This window comes from Oncorhynchus tshawytscha, linkage group LG20 (assembly GCF_018296145.1).
Source record: "Oncorhynchus tshawytscha isolate Ot180627B linkage group LG20, Otsh_v2.0, whole genome shotgun sequence".
Taxonomy (NCBI): domain Eukaryota; kingdom Metazoa; phylum Chordata; class Actinopteri; order Salmoniformes; family Salmonidae; genus Oncorhynchus; species Oncorhynchus tshawytscha.
The window spans coordinates 12,132,215-12,148,730 of NC_056448.1; the positions used below are offsets into that span (position 1 = coordinate 12,132,215).

General features: G+C 43.9%; 1 protein-coding gene across 1 annotated transcript in view; it reads right to left on the reverse strand.

The window, feature by feature from the left end:
* The window catches only part of opn4xa (opsin 4xa), a 38,416-nt gene extending 34,469 nt beyond the window's left edge, over nt 1-3,947 (reverse strand). The window contains exon 1 of the mRNA XM_024381353.2: nt 3,803-3,947. Within this exon, the coding sequence (XP_024237121.1) occupies nt 3,803-3,939 (137 nt within the window). The 5' untranslated portion in view covers nt 3,940-3,947. The remainder of the gene's footprint in view (nt 1-3,802) is intronic.
* Between the last annotated feature and the right edge of the window lie 12,569 nt (nt 3,948-16,516).

Consider the following 16,516-nt stretch of genomic DNA (forward strand, 5'->3'; position numbering starts at 1 on the left):
CATGTGCCAGACAGTTCTACATTTGGGGTGGAGATCCCAGAAATGTAGGTGTGGCAGAGGTGTCTACAGATACGCGTATTTTGACTTTAACTTAATTCCTTCATAATTACACCACCGTTACATGCAAGGAAAACATGAATAAGGTCGAGCAACCTATCAGTTCCAAGTGGACAAACATAAACTAGATTTTTTTCTGATAAAGATAACACCAATCTCCATGTACTGTATTTTATAAATTTGTAACAGCTATTGATGAAGCTAAGTAAATAAGTCATCTGTTTGGATAAGGGGATTGTACACTGAACAAAAATATTAACTCAACATGCAACATTTTCAAAGATTTTACAGAGTTACAGTTCATATAAGGAAATCAGTCAATTGGAAATAAATGCATTAGACCCTAATCTATGGACTTCACAATGACTGGGAATACAGATATGTATCTGTTGGTCACAGATATCTTTTTTTTAAAGTAGGGGCGTGGATCAGAAAACCAGTCTGTGTCTGGTGTGACCACCATATGCCTTATGCAGTGCAACACATCTCCTTTGCAGAGAGTTGATCAGGCTGTTGATTTTTTGCCTGTGGAATGTTGTCCCACTCCTCTTCAACGGCTGTGCAAAGTTGCTGGATATTAGCGGGAACTAGAACACGCTGTCTGTCTTACATGTTGATCCAGAACATCCCAAACATGCTCAATGGGTGATATATCTTGTGAGTATTCAGGCCATGGAAGAACTGGGACATTTTCAGCTTCCAGGAATTGTGTACAGATCCTTGCGACATTGTGCATTATCCTGCTGAAATATGAGGTCAATGGCAGTGGATGAATGGCACGACAATGGGCCTCAGGATCTCGTCACGGTATCTCTGTTCATTCAAATTGCCCTTGATAAAATGCAATTGTTCGTTGTCCATAGCTCATGCCTGCCCATGCCATAACCCAACCGCCACCATGGGGCGCTCTGTTCACAATTCTGACATCAGCAAACCGCTTGCGCACACGACGCCATACATGCTGTCTGCAGTTGAAACCGGGATTCATCTGTGAAGAGCAAACGTGCCAGTGGCCATCGAAGGTGAGTATTTTCCCACTGAAGTCGGTTACGGTGCAGAACTGCAGTCAGGTCAACACCCCGGTGAGGACGACGAGCACGCGGATGAGCTTCACTGAGATGGTTTCTGACAGTTTGTGCAGGAATTCTTCAGTTCTGCTAACCCACAGTTTCATCAGCTGTCCGGGTGGTTGGTCTCAGACGATCCTGCAGGTGAAGAAGCCGGATGTGGAGGTCCTGTGCTGGCGTGGTTACACGTGGCACACTGCTAAATTCTCTAAAATGACATTGGAGGCAGCTTACGGTAGATAAATGAACATTTAATTATCTGGCAACAGCTCTGGTGGACATTCCTGCAGTCAGCAAGCAAATTGCCCGCTCCCACAAAATATGTGGCATTGTGTTGTGTGACAAAACTGCACATTTTAGAGTGGTGCACCTGTGTAAGTATCATGCTGTTTAATCAGCTTCTTGATATGCTACACATATCAGTCGGATGGATTATCTTGGCAAAGGAGAAATGACCACTAACAGTGATTTCAACAAATTTGTGCTCAAAATTTGAGAGAAATACGCTTATTATTATTTTTTTCAACTCATGAAACATGAAACCAACACTTTATATGTTGAGCTTATATATTTGTTCAGTATAAATATACAGTACCAGTCAAAAGTTTGGACACACTTATTCATTCAAGGGTTTTTCTTTATTCTTACTATGTTCTATATTGTAGAATAATAGTGAAGACAACAAAACTATATGGAATCATGTAGTAACCAAAAAAGTGTTAAATATATAAAAATATATTTGAGATTTGAGATTCTTCAAAGTAGCCACCCTTTACCTTGATGACAGCTTTGCACTCGTGGCATTCTCTCAACCAGCTTCATGAGGTAGTCACCTGGAATACGTGTCAATTAACAAGTATGCCTTGTTAAAATTTCATTTGTGGATTTTTTTCCCTTCTTAATGTGTTAGAGCCACTCAGTTGTGTTGTGACAAGGTAGGGGTGGTATACAGAAGATGGTATTTTACAAGTCCATAATGGCAAGAACAGCTAAAATAAGCAAAGAAAAGTGACAGTCCATCATTACTTTAAAACATGAAGGTCAGTCAAGCCTGAAAATGTCAAGAATTTTGAAAGTTTCTTCAAGTGCAGTTGCAAAACCATCAAGCGCTATGATGGAACTGTCTCTCATGAGGACTGCCACAGGAAAGGAAGAAGAAGAAGAGATTTGCTTGGGCCAAGAAACACGAGCAATGGACATTAGACTGGTGGAAATCTGTCCTTTGATCTGATGAGTCCAAATTTGAGATTTTTGGTTCCAACCGCCGTGTCTTTTTGAGAGGTAGAGTAGGTGAATGGATGATCTCCGCATGTGTGGTTCTCACCGTGAAGCCAAGAAGTAAAGTGATGGAGTGCTGCATCAGATGACCTGGCCTCCAAAATCACCCAACCTCAACCCAATTGAGATGGTTTGAGATGAGTTGGACCGCAGTGTGAAGGAAAAGCAGCCAACAAGTGCTCAGTATATTTTGGAACTCCTTCAAGACTGTTGGACAAGCATTCCTGGTGAAGCTGGTTGAGAGAATTCCAAGTGTGTAAAGTTGTCATCAAGGCAAAGGGTGGCTACTTTAAGAATCAAAAATCTAAAATATACTTAGATTTTTGATTACTACATGATTCCATGTGTGTTAATTCATAGTGTTGTTGTCTTCACTATTATTTAACAATGTAGAACATAGTCAAAATAAAGAAAAACCCATAAATGAGTAGGTGTGTCCAAACTTTTGACTTGTTCTATAAATGACAATTGTTTTGGATCCATTTTACCTTATGAATGCTAGAAACAGATTTCAGCATAATGAAAAGCATGTAAGCATGACAGATATTTCAGCCTCTTTTCCACAGTGGAATATAAATAGTTTTTCATTCTAGGCCTACGGCTTCATAATTGTGGGGGGTGAAGTTCAAAAACCCAAGCCAAGGCTGTATCTTATGGAAATCTGTGTGCACTGAGCATAGCACAGAACCCACCGAGTTGATTTATACTGTCTAGAATGTTTAATTATATTCCCAGGTTTTTATTTTTTCATGTGAAATATTAGTCACTATTGGAAGCCACTGTCAGTAATTCCCGCATACATAATAATGGTCCCTTTCGTCTTAGTGTCCTTCAATTTGTAGCCATTTTTTTGTGCCTTACATCATTAGATTACTTTCTTTCTTCTGTCATGTCATGTCATAACGTACTTGTATAAGGTAAGTCTGAGAACCAACTACTGAGAAGTGCTTTAAATCAAAATGCGAAAAAAATGCATTGATTTCCTACGTCTGAATCGGGCCCTTACTGAAGAGCTGAACACAAACCGTTTTGAGGAATTTAAACGGACAGGATGGCACAAAGAACAGGCATATGAGGACAAATCGGAGAGCTAGAACCAAAGGGTGTGAAAATCTACGATGATGCCTATTCTCATGCCTGTTCCCACAAAGACCTTCAAATGTCCTCTTTAAATACCTTTGCATGGTCAAATCTATCCTGTAAATAAACACTTCGTTATTACTTTGGTGTATCAAATAAGAGGTTTAGAGGAGAAAAAAAAGGAAACACTTCAGCCTGGGTGCCAGTCTGAAAGAGAGCAGAAACAGACTGGTACCCAGGCTAGAAACACTTGCCCTCTCCCCTCCAACAGGTGATTTTCCCTCCTTCATTCCCCTCTTCCCTCAGGTACTGTGGCCTACCTGAAGAAGGCGTACATCACCAGGGCGTTCCCACCGACCCCTACTGCTCCAATCACCACGACAAAGCAGGCCACGATGTAATGAGCGTGGTCTGGCACATCCACCTTCCGGAAGAAACCTCGGTCCATGTTGTCCATGCCTGACATGCCTGGGACAAAGAGAGACGCAGACCTGACTCAGTCCATATGAACAACGTAATGGACAATACAACACTTTCACTAAACCACTTTCACCACAGAGCTCTCCCTCTCTTTCACAACATCTGTCTCTGTCTCTCTCTCTCTGTCTCTCGCTCTCTCTGTGTCTGTCTGTTTATTACATAACTGTCTTCCATGGTTTGCCTTGGCTCTATGATATCAGTAGTAAACATTGACTGTTTTCCATCCGATAGAGGGTGGAACAAGATAGTAAGACAACAGCTCTCAGAATGAATCCAAACATCATATCTGACCTCCCATCATCCTCCAGGTGAAATGTGTCCTGTGGTTCAGATATTGATCCCTTCCAGGTAGAGCCTTGTGGCTGAGCTGCTGAGGTGTAGTCAACATACTGTGGCTCTGCCCAGACAGGGGTTCCTTACTCATTGGTGTGAAAGCATTGATCGGCTGCAAGCCACTGCACAACAATAACAATCAAAAACACTTAGTTATCATGGATCTAAGTGCTTGTGACAAGCAACCATTTGGAAAGAGAATTTAGGAGAGACTGCACATACTATGAACAAAACGTCATGTTTGGGCATTTTTGTCTGATAAAAGTTTGTTACTTTTGGTGATAAAATGATACAATATGTGAAATCATAGACTTATGAAGTCATATACTATTTACTTTAATGCAGCATTTTTTGTAACTGTTAATAAATTATAATATTAATCACTGGGTTATGTCCATCCATAAAGCAAATGATTAAAGGAAGTGATTAAGCGGTGGCATTTTGTGATGATGAATATAGCCATGCAGACCCTGCAGTGTGTTGGCTTGGCTCTGGTTGACCGCAACCCCATTGAGGTACTGATTATAAGAGGATTTGTTTATTTATGTTAATGTGATCAAATCAAGACTGCCCAAAGAGTCACGCAATGTAAAGCCATGTCTAGGGTTGGGGAGTAACGGATTACATGTAAGGGATTACAAAAAAACGGTAACTATGTTACCAGCAAAAAATATTTTAATCAGAGTACAGATACTTTTGAAAAACTAGATGATTACTTCGAGGATTACTTACTTTACTAAATTCCGAAAGGATGTTAGCGAGAGAAAAAAAAATGGACACTTCTCTGTTTTCTCAATGACATTCAAATCACTATTGAAAAAAGGCGCAACTTTAAATTTATACCACCTGAGCGAGTCTGACCACAAGCCATAGACCACTTAGATGACACCAATGTGTTTGATGGATCGTGGGAAAAGAGCAAGCTTCAGTCCAAGATATGTCTTCCAATGGTGCGACTGCTGTCGGCATCCAAAGATTATCCAATTTGAATAAACGCTTGGAGGTCAGGATGACAGCAGTGGTGTAGTCTACGGCGATACGTATATCCTTTACTATTGATATCTACATAGCGCATTGATGTGAATCACACAGCTGCTCTCTCATTTAGCTATCTGCTCCTTATGGATTGTGGTTGTTGTGGATCGCTGTTCACAAATCTAACTGTGTATTTGAACCCAATAATGGTTGAACTCAAGAAGTTTAAACTGCCTATCAATTATTGTTTTTGAAACCAGTGGACAGCCAGTGAAAAATGCGCTCTTGCAACTGCTGCATAGTGAGGATTCCAGCCAATGGAATAAAAGTGGGGTGTTCAATCGAATTCATGCTGATAAAAATTCCATAGGCTTAATGCTCAAACTCGCACACTTATGATAGACTTAAAGGGGCAATCTGTAGTTGCTACATACATTTTTGGACTTATAAATTATACATATACAGTGGGGCAAAAAAGTATTTAGTCAGCCACCAATTGTGCAAGTTCTCCCACTTAAAAAGATGAGAGAGGCCTATAATTTTCATCATAGGTACACTTCAAATATGACAGACAAAATTAGAAGGAAAAAAATCCAGAAAATCACATTGTAGGATTTTTAATGAATTTATTTGCAAATTATGGTGGAAAATACGTATTTGGTCAATAACAAAAGTTTATCTCAATACTTTGTTATATACCCTTTGTTGGCAAGGTTTCACAAGGTTTTCACACACTGTTGCTGGTATTTTGGCCCATTCCTGCATGCAGATCTCCTCTAGAGCAGTGATGTTTTGGGGCTGTTGCTGGGCAACATGGACTTTCAACTTCCTCCAAAGATTTTCTATGGGGTTGAGATCTGGAGACTGGCTAGGCCACTCCAGGACCTTGAAATGCTTCTTACGAAGCCACTCCTTCGTTGCCCGGGTGGTGTGTTTGGGATCATTGTCATGCTGAAAGACCCAGCCACGTTTCATCTTCAATGCCCTTGCTGATGGAAGGAGGTTTTCACTCAAAATGTCACGATACATGGTCCCATTCATTCTTTCCTTTACATGGATCAGTCGTCCTGGTCCCTTTGCAGAAAAACAGCCCCAAAGCATGATGTTTCCACCCCTATGCTTCACAGTAGGTATGGTGTTATTTGGATGCAACTCAGCATTCTTTGTCCTCCAAACACGACGAGTTGAGTTTTTACCAAAAAGTTATATTTTGGTTTCATCTGACCATATGACATTATCCCAATCTTCTTCTGGATCATCCAAATGCTCTCTAGCAAACTTCAGACGGGCCTGGACATGTACTGGCTTAAGGGGAAATTAATTTAAAAGTAACTGAATGTAATCAGATTACGTTACTGAGTTTGGGAAATCCAAAAGATATGTTACTCATGACAGTTTTGGACAGATAACTGGTAATTGTAACGGATTACATTTAGAAAGTAACATACCCAACCCTGGCCATGCCCCCTGAATGTGTAGCCATTCAGCTAGTAGAGCAGAGTGGTGTGGGTGGGCACCATTCAACTGCTGTTTATCTGACTGACTGACTGACTGACTGAAGCCCCCTCATCAGTGTGGCTGTCCAAGAGTGTTTCACAGTAATCTCAAGAGGCAATGGTTATTTTACTAATAGCGCAATCGGCACCTTTTGTTTGTGTTTTAGAAGCCATGTGTTTCCGAAGCTCTCCAAAGATGTGTGTTTGGGGAGGTGGGCAGATGCGTCATGCCCGAAGGGGGCACAGGGGCACGCGCCCCCTCAGATCTGTCCTGTTTATTAAAAATATTTTTGTTGTTGTTTCTCTGTAATATTACTATCCACCTAGCAATTTTATGAAGTTGGCTTTAGCTAGCCCAGATAGGTTCCCAATCTCCCAACTTCATAACTTACTACCAAGAAGCTATTTGAGGCTGTCAAATTAGAGTAGCTAGCTTGGCTAACTAGCTTAGCTGGCATGCCTGCTGGCAAGGTTGGTAGCAAGCAATTACTAAACAATTACTAACCAGATGCCTCACAAGTCCTCAACTGGCAGCTTCATTAAATAGTACCTGCAAACAACCAGTCTCAACATCAACAGTGTAGAGGTGACCCCGGGATGCTGGCCTTCTAGGCAGAGTTGCAAAGAAAAGCCATATCTCAGACTGGCCAATAAAAATAGAAGATTAAGATGAGCAAAAAAACACAGACACTGGACAGAGGAACTCTGCCTAGAAGGCCAGCATTTCGGAGTCGCCTCTTCACTGTTGACATTGAGACGGGTGTTTTCCGGGTACTATTTAATGAAGCTGCCAGTTGAGGACTTGTGAGGCGTCTGTTTCTCAAACTAGACACTCTAATGTACTTGCCCTCTTGCTCAGGTGTGCACCGGGGCCGCCCACTCCTCTTTCTATTCTGGTTAGAGCCAGTTTACGCTGTTCTGTGAAGGGAGTAGTACACAGCACTGTACGGGATCTTCAGTTTCTTGGCAATTTCTCACATGGAATAGCCTCCATTTCTCAGAACAAGAATAGACTAACGAGATTCAGAAGAAAGTTATTTGTTTCTGGCCATTTTGAGCCTGTAATCAAACCCACAAATGCTGATGCTCCAGATACTCAACTAGTCTAAACTAGTCAGTTTTATTGCTTCTTTAATCAGGACAACAGTTTTCAGCTGTGCTAACATAATTGCAAAAGGGTTTTCTAATGATCAATTAGCCTTAGCTAACACAACATGCCATTGGAACACAGGAGTGATGGTTGCTGATAATGGGCCTCTGTACGCCTACGTAGATATTCCATTAAAACTCAGCCATTTCCAGCTACAATAGTAATTTACAACATTAACAATGTCTACATTGTATTTCTGATCAATTTGACGTTATTTTAATGGACAAAAAAAATAGCTTTTCTTTCAAAAACAAGGACATTTCTAAGTGACCCCAAACTTTTGAACGGTAGTGTGTATATATATATATATATACACAATACCAGTCAATAGTTTGGACACACCTACTCATTCAAGGCTTTTCTTTATTTAGACTATTTTCTACATTGTAGAATAATGGTGAAGACATCAAAACTATGAAATAACACATATGGAATCATGTAGTATCGGAGAAAAGTGTTTAAAAAAAAATCCAAATAAGTCATTAAGATGGCGCTGGAGAAGAAGGCAGATGTTTTATGTGCCCCCAGCCGATTGTGTTTTTTTTGTTAATTTATTTGCAACTTATTTTTTTACTTATTTTGTACATAATGTTGCCGCTACCGTCTCTTATGACCGAAATGAAGTTCTAGACATCAGGACTGCGATTACTCACCACAGACTAGCAGAATCTTTTTTAATTTCATGACTTGACGTGAATGATTTACTGCTTCCTCGGGAACAGGCCCCGATTCCTGTGACCTGCGTGAAGAGGAGGTTGAGAAAGAGGGGCTGAAGTTCGGGTTGCCTTCTGAGAATTCATAGGCGATCGAATAAACCCCCACTTCCCTCCATTCTGCTAGCAAACATGCAATCTTTGGAGAATAAAATCGACGAGTTACGCGGAAGATTAAACTACCAATGGGACATTAAAAACTGTAACATCTTAAGCTTCACAGAGTCGTGTCTGAACGACAACAATATCAACATATAGCTGGCTGGTTATACGAGTAGAAGAACAGCGGCGTCTGGTAAGACAAGGGGCGGCGGTCCTGGTATTTTTGTAAACAACAGCTGGTGCACGACATCTAAGGAAGTCGCGAGCTATTGATCGCCTGAGGTAGAGTTTCTCATGATAAGCTGTAGACCACACTACCTACCGAGAGAGTTTTCATCTGTATTCTTTGTAGCTGTTTACATATCACCACAGTCAGAGGCTGGCATTAAGACAGCATTGAATGAGCTGTATTCCGTCATAAGCAAACAAGAAAACGCTCACCCAGAGGAGGCACTCCTAGGAGCTTGGGACTTTAACGCAGGGAAACTTAAATCCATTTGACCAAATTTCTATCAGCATTTTAAATATGCAACCAGAGGGAGAAAAAACTCTGGACCACCTATACTCCACACACAGCATACAAAGCTCTCCCTCGCCCTCCATTTGGCAAATCTGACCATAATTCTATCCTCCTGATTCCTGCTTGCTAGCTAAAATTAAAGCAGGAAGCAACAGTGACTAGAGCAATAAAAAAGTGGTCAGAGGAAGCAGATGCTAAGCTACAGGACTGTTTTGCTAGCACAGACTGGAATATGTTCTGGGATTCCTCCGGTGGCATTGAGGAGTACACCACATCAGTCATTGGCTTCATCAATAAGTGCATTGATGACGTCATCCCCACAGTGACCATACATACAAAGCCCAACCAGAAGCCATGGATTACAGGCAGCAACCGCACTCAGTTAAAGGCTAGAGCTACCGCTTTCAAGTGACACGAGCCTACCAGATGAGCAAAACTACTTCTATGCTCGCTTCGAGGCAAAAACACTGAAACATGAATGAGAGCACCAGCTGTTCCGGAAGACTGTGTGATCACGCTCTCCGCAGCCGATGTGAGTAAGACCTTTAAACAGGTCAACATTCACAAGGCCGCAGGGCCAGACAGATTACCAGGAGGTGTACAGCGAGCATGCGCTGACCAACTGGCATGTCTTCACTTGTGTCTTCACATTTTCAACCTCTCTCTGGCCGAGTCTGTAATACCAACATGTTTTACGGAGACGACCAAAGTCCCTGTGCCCAAGAACACTAAGGTAACCTGCCTAAATGACTACCTACCCGTAGCACTAACATCTGTAGCCATGAAGTGCTTTGAAAGACTGGTCATGGCTCACATCAACACCATCATCTCAGAAACCCTAGACCCACTCCAATTTGCATACCGCCCTAACAGATCCACAGAGGATTCAATCTATACTGCACTCCACACTGCCCTTTCCCACCTGGACAAAAGCAACACCAATGTGAGAATGCTATTCATTGACTAGAGCTCAGCTTTCAACACCATAAGCTACGGACCCTGGGATTTAACACCTCCCTCTGCAACTGGATCCTGGACTTCCTGATGGGCTGCCCCCAGGTGGTAAGGGTAGGTAACAACACATCCGCCACACTGATCCTCAACACAGAGACCCCTCAGGGGTGCATGCTCATTCCCCTCCTGTACTCCCTGTTCACTCATGACTGCAGGCCAGGCACGACTCCAACGGCGTCATTAAATTTGCGACGAGACGAGTCAGCCTATAGGGAGGAGGTCAGAGACCTGGCCATGTGGTACCAGGACAACAACCTCTATCTCAATGTGATCAAGACAGAGGAGATGATTGTGGACTACAGGAAAAGGAGGACCGAGCACACCCCCATTCTCATCGACAGGGCTGCAGCTGTGCAGGTTGAGAGCTTCAAGTTCCTTGGTGTCCACGTTATTAATAAACTAACATGGTCCAAGCACACCAAGACAGTCTTGAAAAGGGCAGGACAAAACGTATTCCACCTCAGGAGACTTGGCATGGCTCCTCAAAATGTTCTACAGCTGCACTATCGAGAGCATCCTGACTGGTTGCATCAATACCTGGTATGGCAACTGCTCCGACTCCGACTGCAAGGCACTACAGAGGGTAGTACGAACAGACATTGGGGCCAAGCTTCCTGCCATCCACAACCTCTATACCAGGCGGTGTCAGAGGAAGGCCCTAAAAATTGTCAAAGACTCCAGCCACCCTAGTCATAGACTGTTCTATCTGCTACCGCATGGCAAGCGGTACCAGAGTGCCAAGTCTAGGTCCAAGAGGCTTCTAAACAACTTCTACCCCCAAGCCATAAGACTCCTAAACATCTAGTCAAAAGACTACCCACAGTGCCCCCCCACCGACCCCCTATTTACACCACTGCTACTCTCTGTTGTCATCTATGCATAGTCAACTCTACCTACATGTACATACTACCTCTGTATTGGTACCCCCTGTATATGGTCTCGCTATTGTTATTTTACTGCTGATCTTTAATTACTTGTTACTTTTATCTCTTATTCTTATCCATATATTTTTGAAACTGCATTGTTGGTTAGGGGCTCGTAAGTAAGCATTTCACTGTAAGGTTGTATTCGGCGCATGTGACTAATACAATTAGATTTATTTGAAAATATATTTTAGTTTTTAGATTCTTCAAAGTAGCCACCCTTTGCATTGATGCTTTGCACACTCTTGGCATTCTCTCAACCAGCTACATGAGGTAGTCACCTGAAATGGATTTCAATTAACAGGTGTGCCTTGACAAAGTTAATTTGTGGAATTTCTTTCCTTCTTCATGCATTTGAGCCAATCAGTTGAGTTGTGACAAGGTAGGGGTGGTATACAGAAGATAGCCATATTTGGTAAAAGACCAAGTCCATATTATGGCAAGAACAGCTCAAATGAGCAAAGAGAAACGACAGTAAAGATAATTACTTTAAGTCATGAAGGTCAGTCAATCAGGAAAATGTTCAAAACTTTGAAAGTTTCTTCAAGTGCAGTCGCAAAACCATCAAGCACAATGATGAAAACTGGCTCTCATGAGGACCGCCACAAGAAAGTAACACCAAAAGATACCTCTGCTGCAGAGGATAGTTAATTAGAGTTAACTGCACCTCAGATTGCAGCCCAAATAAATGCTTCACAGAGTGCAATTAATAGATAGGGGTTTTAGGCTGGGTTTCTGTACAGCACTTTGAGATATCAGCTGATGTACGAAGGGCTATATAAATAAATTTGATTTGATTTGACACATCTCAACATCAACTGTTCAGAGGAGACTGCATGAATCAGGCCTTCAGGGTCGAATTTCTGCAACGAAACCCCTACTAAAGGACACCAATAATAAGAAGAGACTTGCTTGGGCCAAAAAACACGAGCAATGGACATTAGACCGGTGGAAATCTGTCCTTTGGTCTGATGAGTCCAAATTTGAGATTTTTGGTTCCAACCACTGTGTCTTTGTGAGACGCAGAGTAGGTGAATGGATGATCTCCGGATGTGTAGTCTCCACTGTGAAGTGTGGAGGAGGAGGTGTGATGGTGTATTGGTGCTTTGCTGGTGACATCGTCAATTATTTATTTAGAGTTCAAGGCACACTTAACCAGCATGGCTACCACAGCATTCTGCAGCAATACGCCATCCTATCTGGTTTGCGCTTAGTGGGACTATCATTTGTTTTTCAACAGGACAATGACCCAACACACATCCAGGCTGCGTAAGGGCTATCTGACCAAGAAGGAGAGTGATGGAGTGCTGCATCAGATGACCTGGCCTCCACAATCACCCGACTTCAACCCAATTGAGATGGTTTGGGATGAGTTGGACCGCAGAGTGAAGGAAAAACAGCCAACAAGTGCTCAGCTTATGTGGGAACTCCTTCAAGACTGTTGGAAAAGCGTTCCAGGTGAAGTTGGTTGAGAGAATGTCAAGAGTTTGCAATGCTGTCATCAATGCAAAAGGTAGCTACTTTGAAGAATCTAAAATCTATTTTGATTTGTTTAACACTTTTTTGGTTACTACATGATTCCATATGTGTTATTTCATCGTTTTGAAGTCTTCACTATTATTCTACAATGTAGAAAATAGGACTAGTAAAGAAGAACTTCTGTGTCCAAACTTTTGACTGGTTCTGTATATTATTATTTTTGTAATTTTTTTGTGTGTGCCTGCTTTGCATGTTATTTTAACATTAATACGTGTCACACATCAGTTTGCAAACAATGTAAAAAACTAAATAATTGAGTTAACAAAGCCGCATGCAAAGATTGTCTCTTTTTTGCTTTCTTGAGTAAGGTAGCTCCAAAATGCAGGTGTTTCAGCCTAGCTCAGTGCCTGCTGTGGTGGGTTAACCAGCAGATAATACAGAGCGTAGGGGTTGGTAATATTCTCTCATTGCGCCGTGATTGGCTCCGTGATCTGTCACTCATCGGGACACTATTTCACCGCAAAATCTATGTGGAGAGCTCGAAAATAGATTTACATTAGGAGTGCTCATTCAAGAAGGCTCAAGGTCATAAAATGACGTCAAATCATGTTATATCTACATAGCTTTAAGTGGACTGATCATGTCAACATGATACTTTCAAAATCTTAGCTAGCAAGTAAGACAAGCAGTCATCGTCATGAATCAAGTTGACAATCTACTGGCAAATCCTTTTCAATCCTTGTCATATGAAGATAAATTATAGATACAATGTATTGGTGCTCATTGGCCATAAACATTACACGACAAGTTGGAAATTGCAAATTCAAAATGAGTGGTTTGGAAGGAATCAGTGGCTAACTGCAAGCTTTCCAAAGCAATCCCTAGCCTGATATTCAGTGGAGTGGGTGTGTGGTCAAAGTCTGGGTTTAAGGGTCTCATTTCCAAGCTCCCAGTTGTCTTGAAAGCACCATAAATCCAGGGAACGCCAGGCTTTGATGACAAAATGTGCCCACATGAAGGACCGCCTGTTCAAGTGAGCACAGAACAACAAGGTGAGTCCAAAAATGTCTTGTAGGCTGATGCATAATGGTGTAATATGCCAGGGAGATATGTATACTGTAGCTTAGAAAGTAATACTAAGTGTATGTTGTATAGTAAGCTGTTAGGAGCCCATGTGCCTCACCCTAATAGTTTGGTCCCTTTCCCCCTCTTAACTTAGCCTACTGTTCTGACTTGGTGGTGCACATGTAACCTATAGCCTGTTTTAGAGAAATGTAATCATTGAATATTGTAAGAACTTTCATTGTCTGCTTATATGACCCCTGTATTTATCATACGGCTCTGACTTGGTGTACAGGGAGAATACTCTAAAAACGGCTCATGTTCTGAATTCTGTCGCTGTACATTTCAAAAGTGCTGAACAAATAGTTATATTGACTACATCCGTCCTGACTCGCTCATTAATGTCTTAATCAAAATTACGGATTACCTCTTATCTGCTCGTCGTTCCCTTATGCCATAGTTTCTATGTCTCAAATTGTCAGTAGAAAACACATTTGTTTAAGCAAGTCAGCCATTCCATTTATGTTTTTTATATTTTACATTTTTTTTATTTAACCTTTATTTAACAATGCATGTCGCAGGTGTTACGGCTTTCTTCCGTCGAAGGAGAGTCGGACCAAAATGCAGCGTGGTTAGTTCGATACATGTTTAATGAAAGAATAAACACGATAAATAAATACAAAAACAAGAAACGGAACGTGAAAACCTATACAGCCTATCTGGTGAATACAAACACACTGAGACAGGAACAATCACCCACAAACACACAGTGAAACCCAGGCTACCTAAATATGGTTCCCAATCAGAGACAACGAGAATTACCTGACTCTGATTGAGAACCGCCTCAGGCAGCCATAGACTCTGCTAGAAAACCCCACTAAGCCACAATCACAAAACCTACGAAAAAAACCCCATACATAAACACAACACAAAATAAACCCATGTCACACCCTGGCCTGACCAAATAAATATAGAAAACACAAAATACTAAGACCAGTGCGTGACAGAACCCCCCCCCAAGGTGCGGACTCCCGGCCGCACACTAAAACCCATAGGGGAGGGTCCGGGTGGGCGTCTGTCCACGGTGGCGGCTCGGGACGTGGACCCCACTCCAACCAAGTCTTAGTCCCCCTGTAACGCGTCCTTTGATTGGCGACCCTTGCCGCCGACCTTGGCCTAATAACCCTCACCAAGGGCAGTTCGGGACTGAGGTGGAAGCTCGGGACTGAGGGGAAGCTCGGGACTGAGGGGAAGCTTGGGACTGAGGGGAAGCTCTGGTCTGAGGGGAAGCTCTGGTCTGAGGGGAAGCTCTGGTCTGAGGGGAAGCTCTGGTCTGAGGGGAAGCTCGGGACTGAGGGGTAGCTCAGCACTGAGGGGAAGCTCAGCACTGAGAGGAAGCCCAGTACTGAGAGGAAGCCCAGCACTGAGAGGAAGCCCAGCACTGAGAGGAAGCCCAGCACTGAGAGGAAGCCCAGCAATGAGAGGAAGCTCAGGCGGGTAGTTGGATCCGGCATATCCTGGCTGACTGGTGGATCTGGAAGAGTCTGGCTGACTGGCAGATCTGGAAGAGTCTGGCTGACTGGCAGATCTGGAAGAGTCTGGCAGACTGGTGGATCCTGGCAGACTGACGGATCTGGCTGCTCCATGTAGACTGGCAGCTCCATGCAGACTGACAGCTCTGGCTGCTCCATGCAGACTGACATCTCTGGCTGCTCCATGCAGACTGACAGCTCTGGCTGCTCCATGCAGACTGACAGCTCTGGCTGCTCCATGCAGACTGACAGCTCTGGCTGCTCCATGCAGACTGACAGCTCTGGCTGCTCCATGCAGACTGACAGCTCTGGCTGCTCCATGCAGACTGACAGCTCTGGCTGCTCCATGCAGACTGACAGCTCTGGCTGCTCCATGCAGACTGACAGCTCTGGCTGCTCCATGCAGACTGACAGCTCTGGCTGCTCCATGCAGGCTGGCAGCTCAGGCTGCTCCATGCAGGCTGGCAGCTCAGGCTGCTCCATGCAGGCTGGCAGCTCTGGCTGCGCTGAATAGGCAGGAGACTCCAGCAGTGCTGTAGAGGAGGAAGGCTCTGGCTGCTCCATGCAGGCTGGCAGCTCTGGCTGCTCCATGCAGACTGGCAGCTCTGGCTGCTCCATGCAGACTGGCAGCTCTGGCTGCTCCATGCAGACTGGCAGCTCTGGCTGCTCCATGCAGACTGCCAGCTCTGGCTGCTCCATGCAGGCTGGCAGCTCAGGCTGCTCCATGCAGGCTGGCAGCTCTGGCTGCGCTGAACAGGCAGGAGACTCCAGCAGCGCTGTAGAGGAGGAAGGCTCTGACAGCGCTGAACATGCGGGAGACTCCGGCAGCGCAGGAGAGGAGGAAGGCTCTGGCTGCGCTAAACAGGCGGGAGACTCCAGCAGCGCTGTAGAGGAGGAAGGCTCTGGCTGCGCTAAACAGGCGGGAGACTCCAGCATCGCTGTAGAGGAGGAAGGCTCTGGCAGCGCTGAACAGGCGGGAGACTCCGGCAGCGCAGGAGAGGAGGAAAGCTCTGGCTGCGCTGAACAGGCGGGAGGCTCCGGCAGCGCTAAACAGGTGGGAGACTCCGACAGCACCGGAGAGGAGAAAAGCTCTGGCTGCGATGAACAGGCGAGGCGCACTGAAGGCCTGGTACGTGGTGCTGGAACTGGTGGTACTGGACCGAGGACACGCACAGGAAGCCTGGTGCGGGGAGCTGCCACCGGAGGACTGGTGTGTGAAGGTGGCACAGGATGGACCGGACCGTGAAGGTGTACT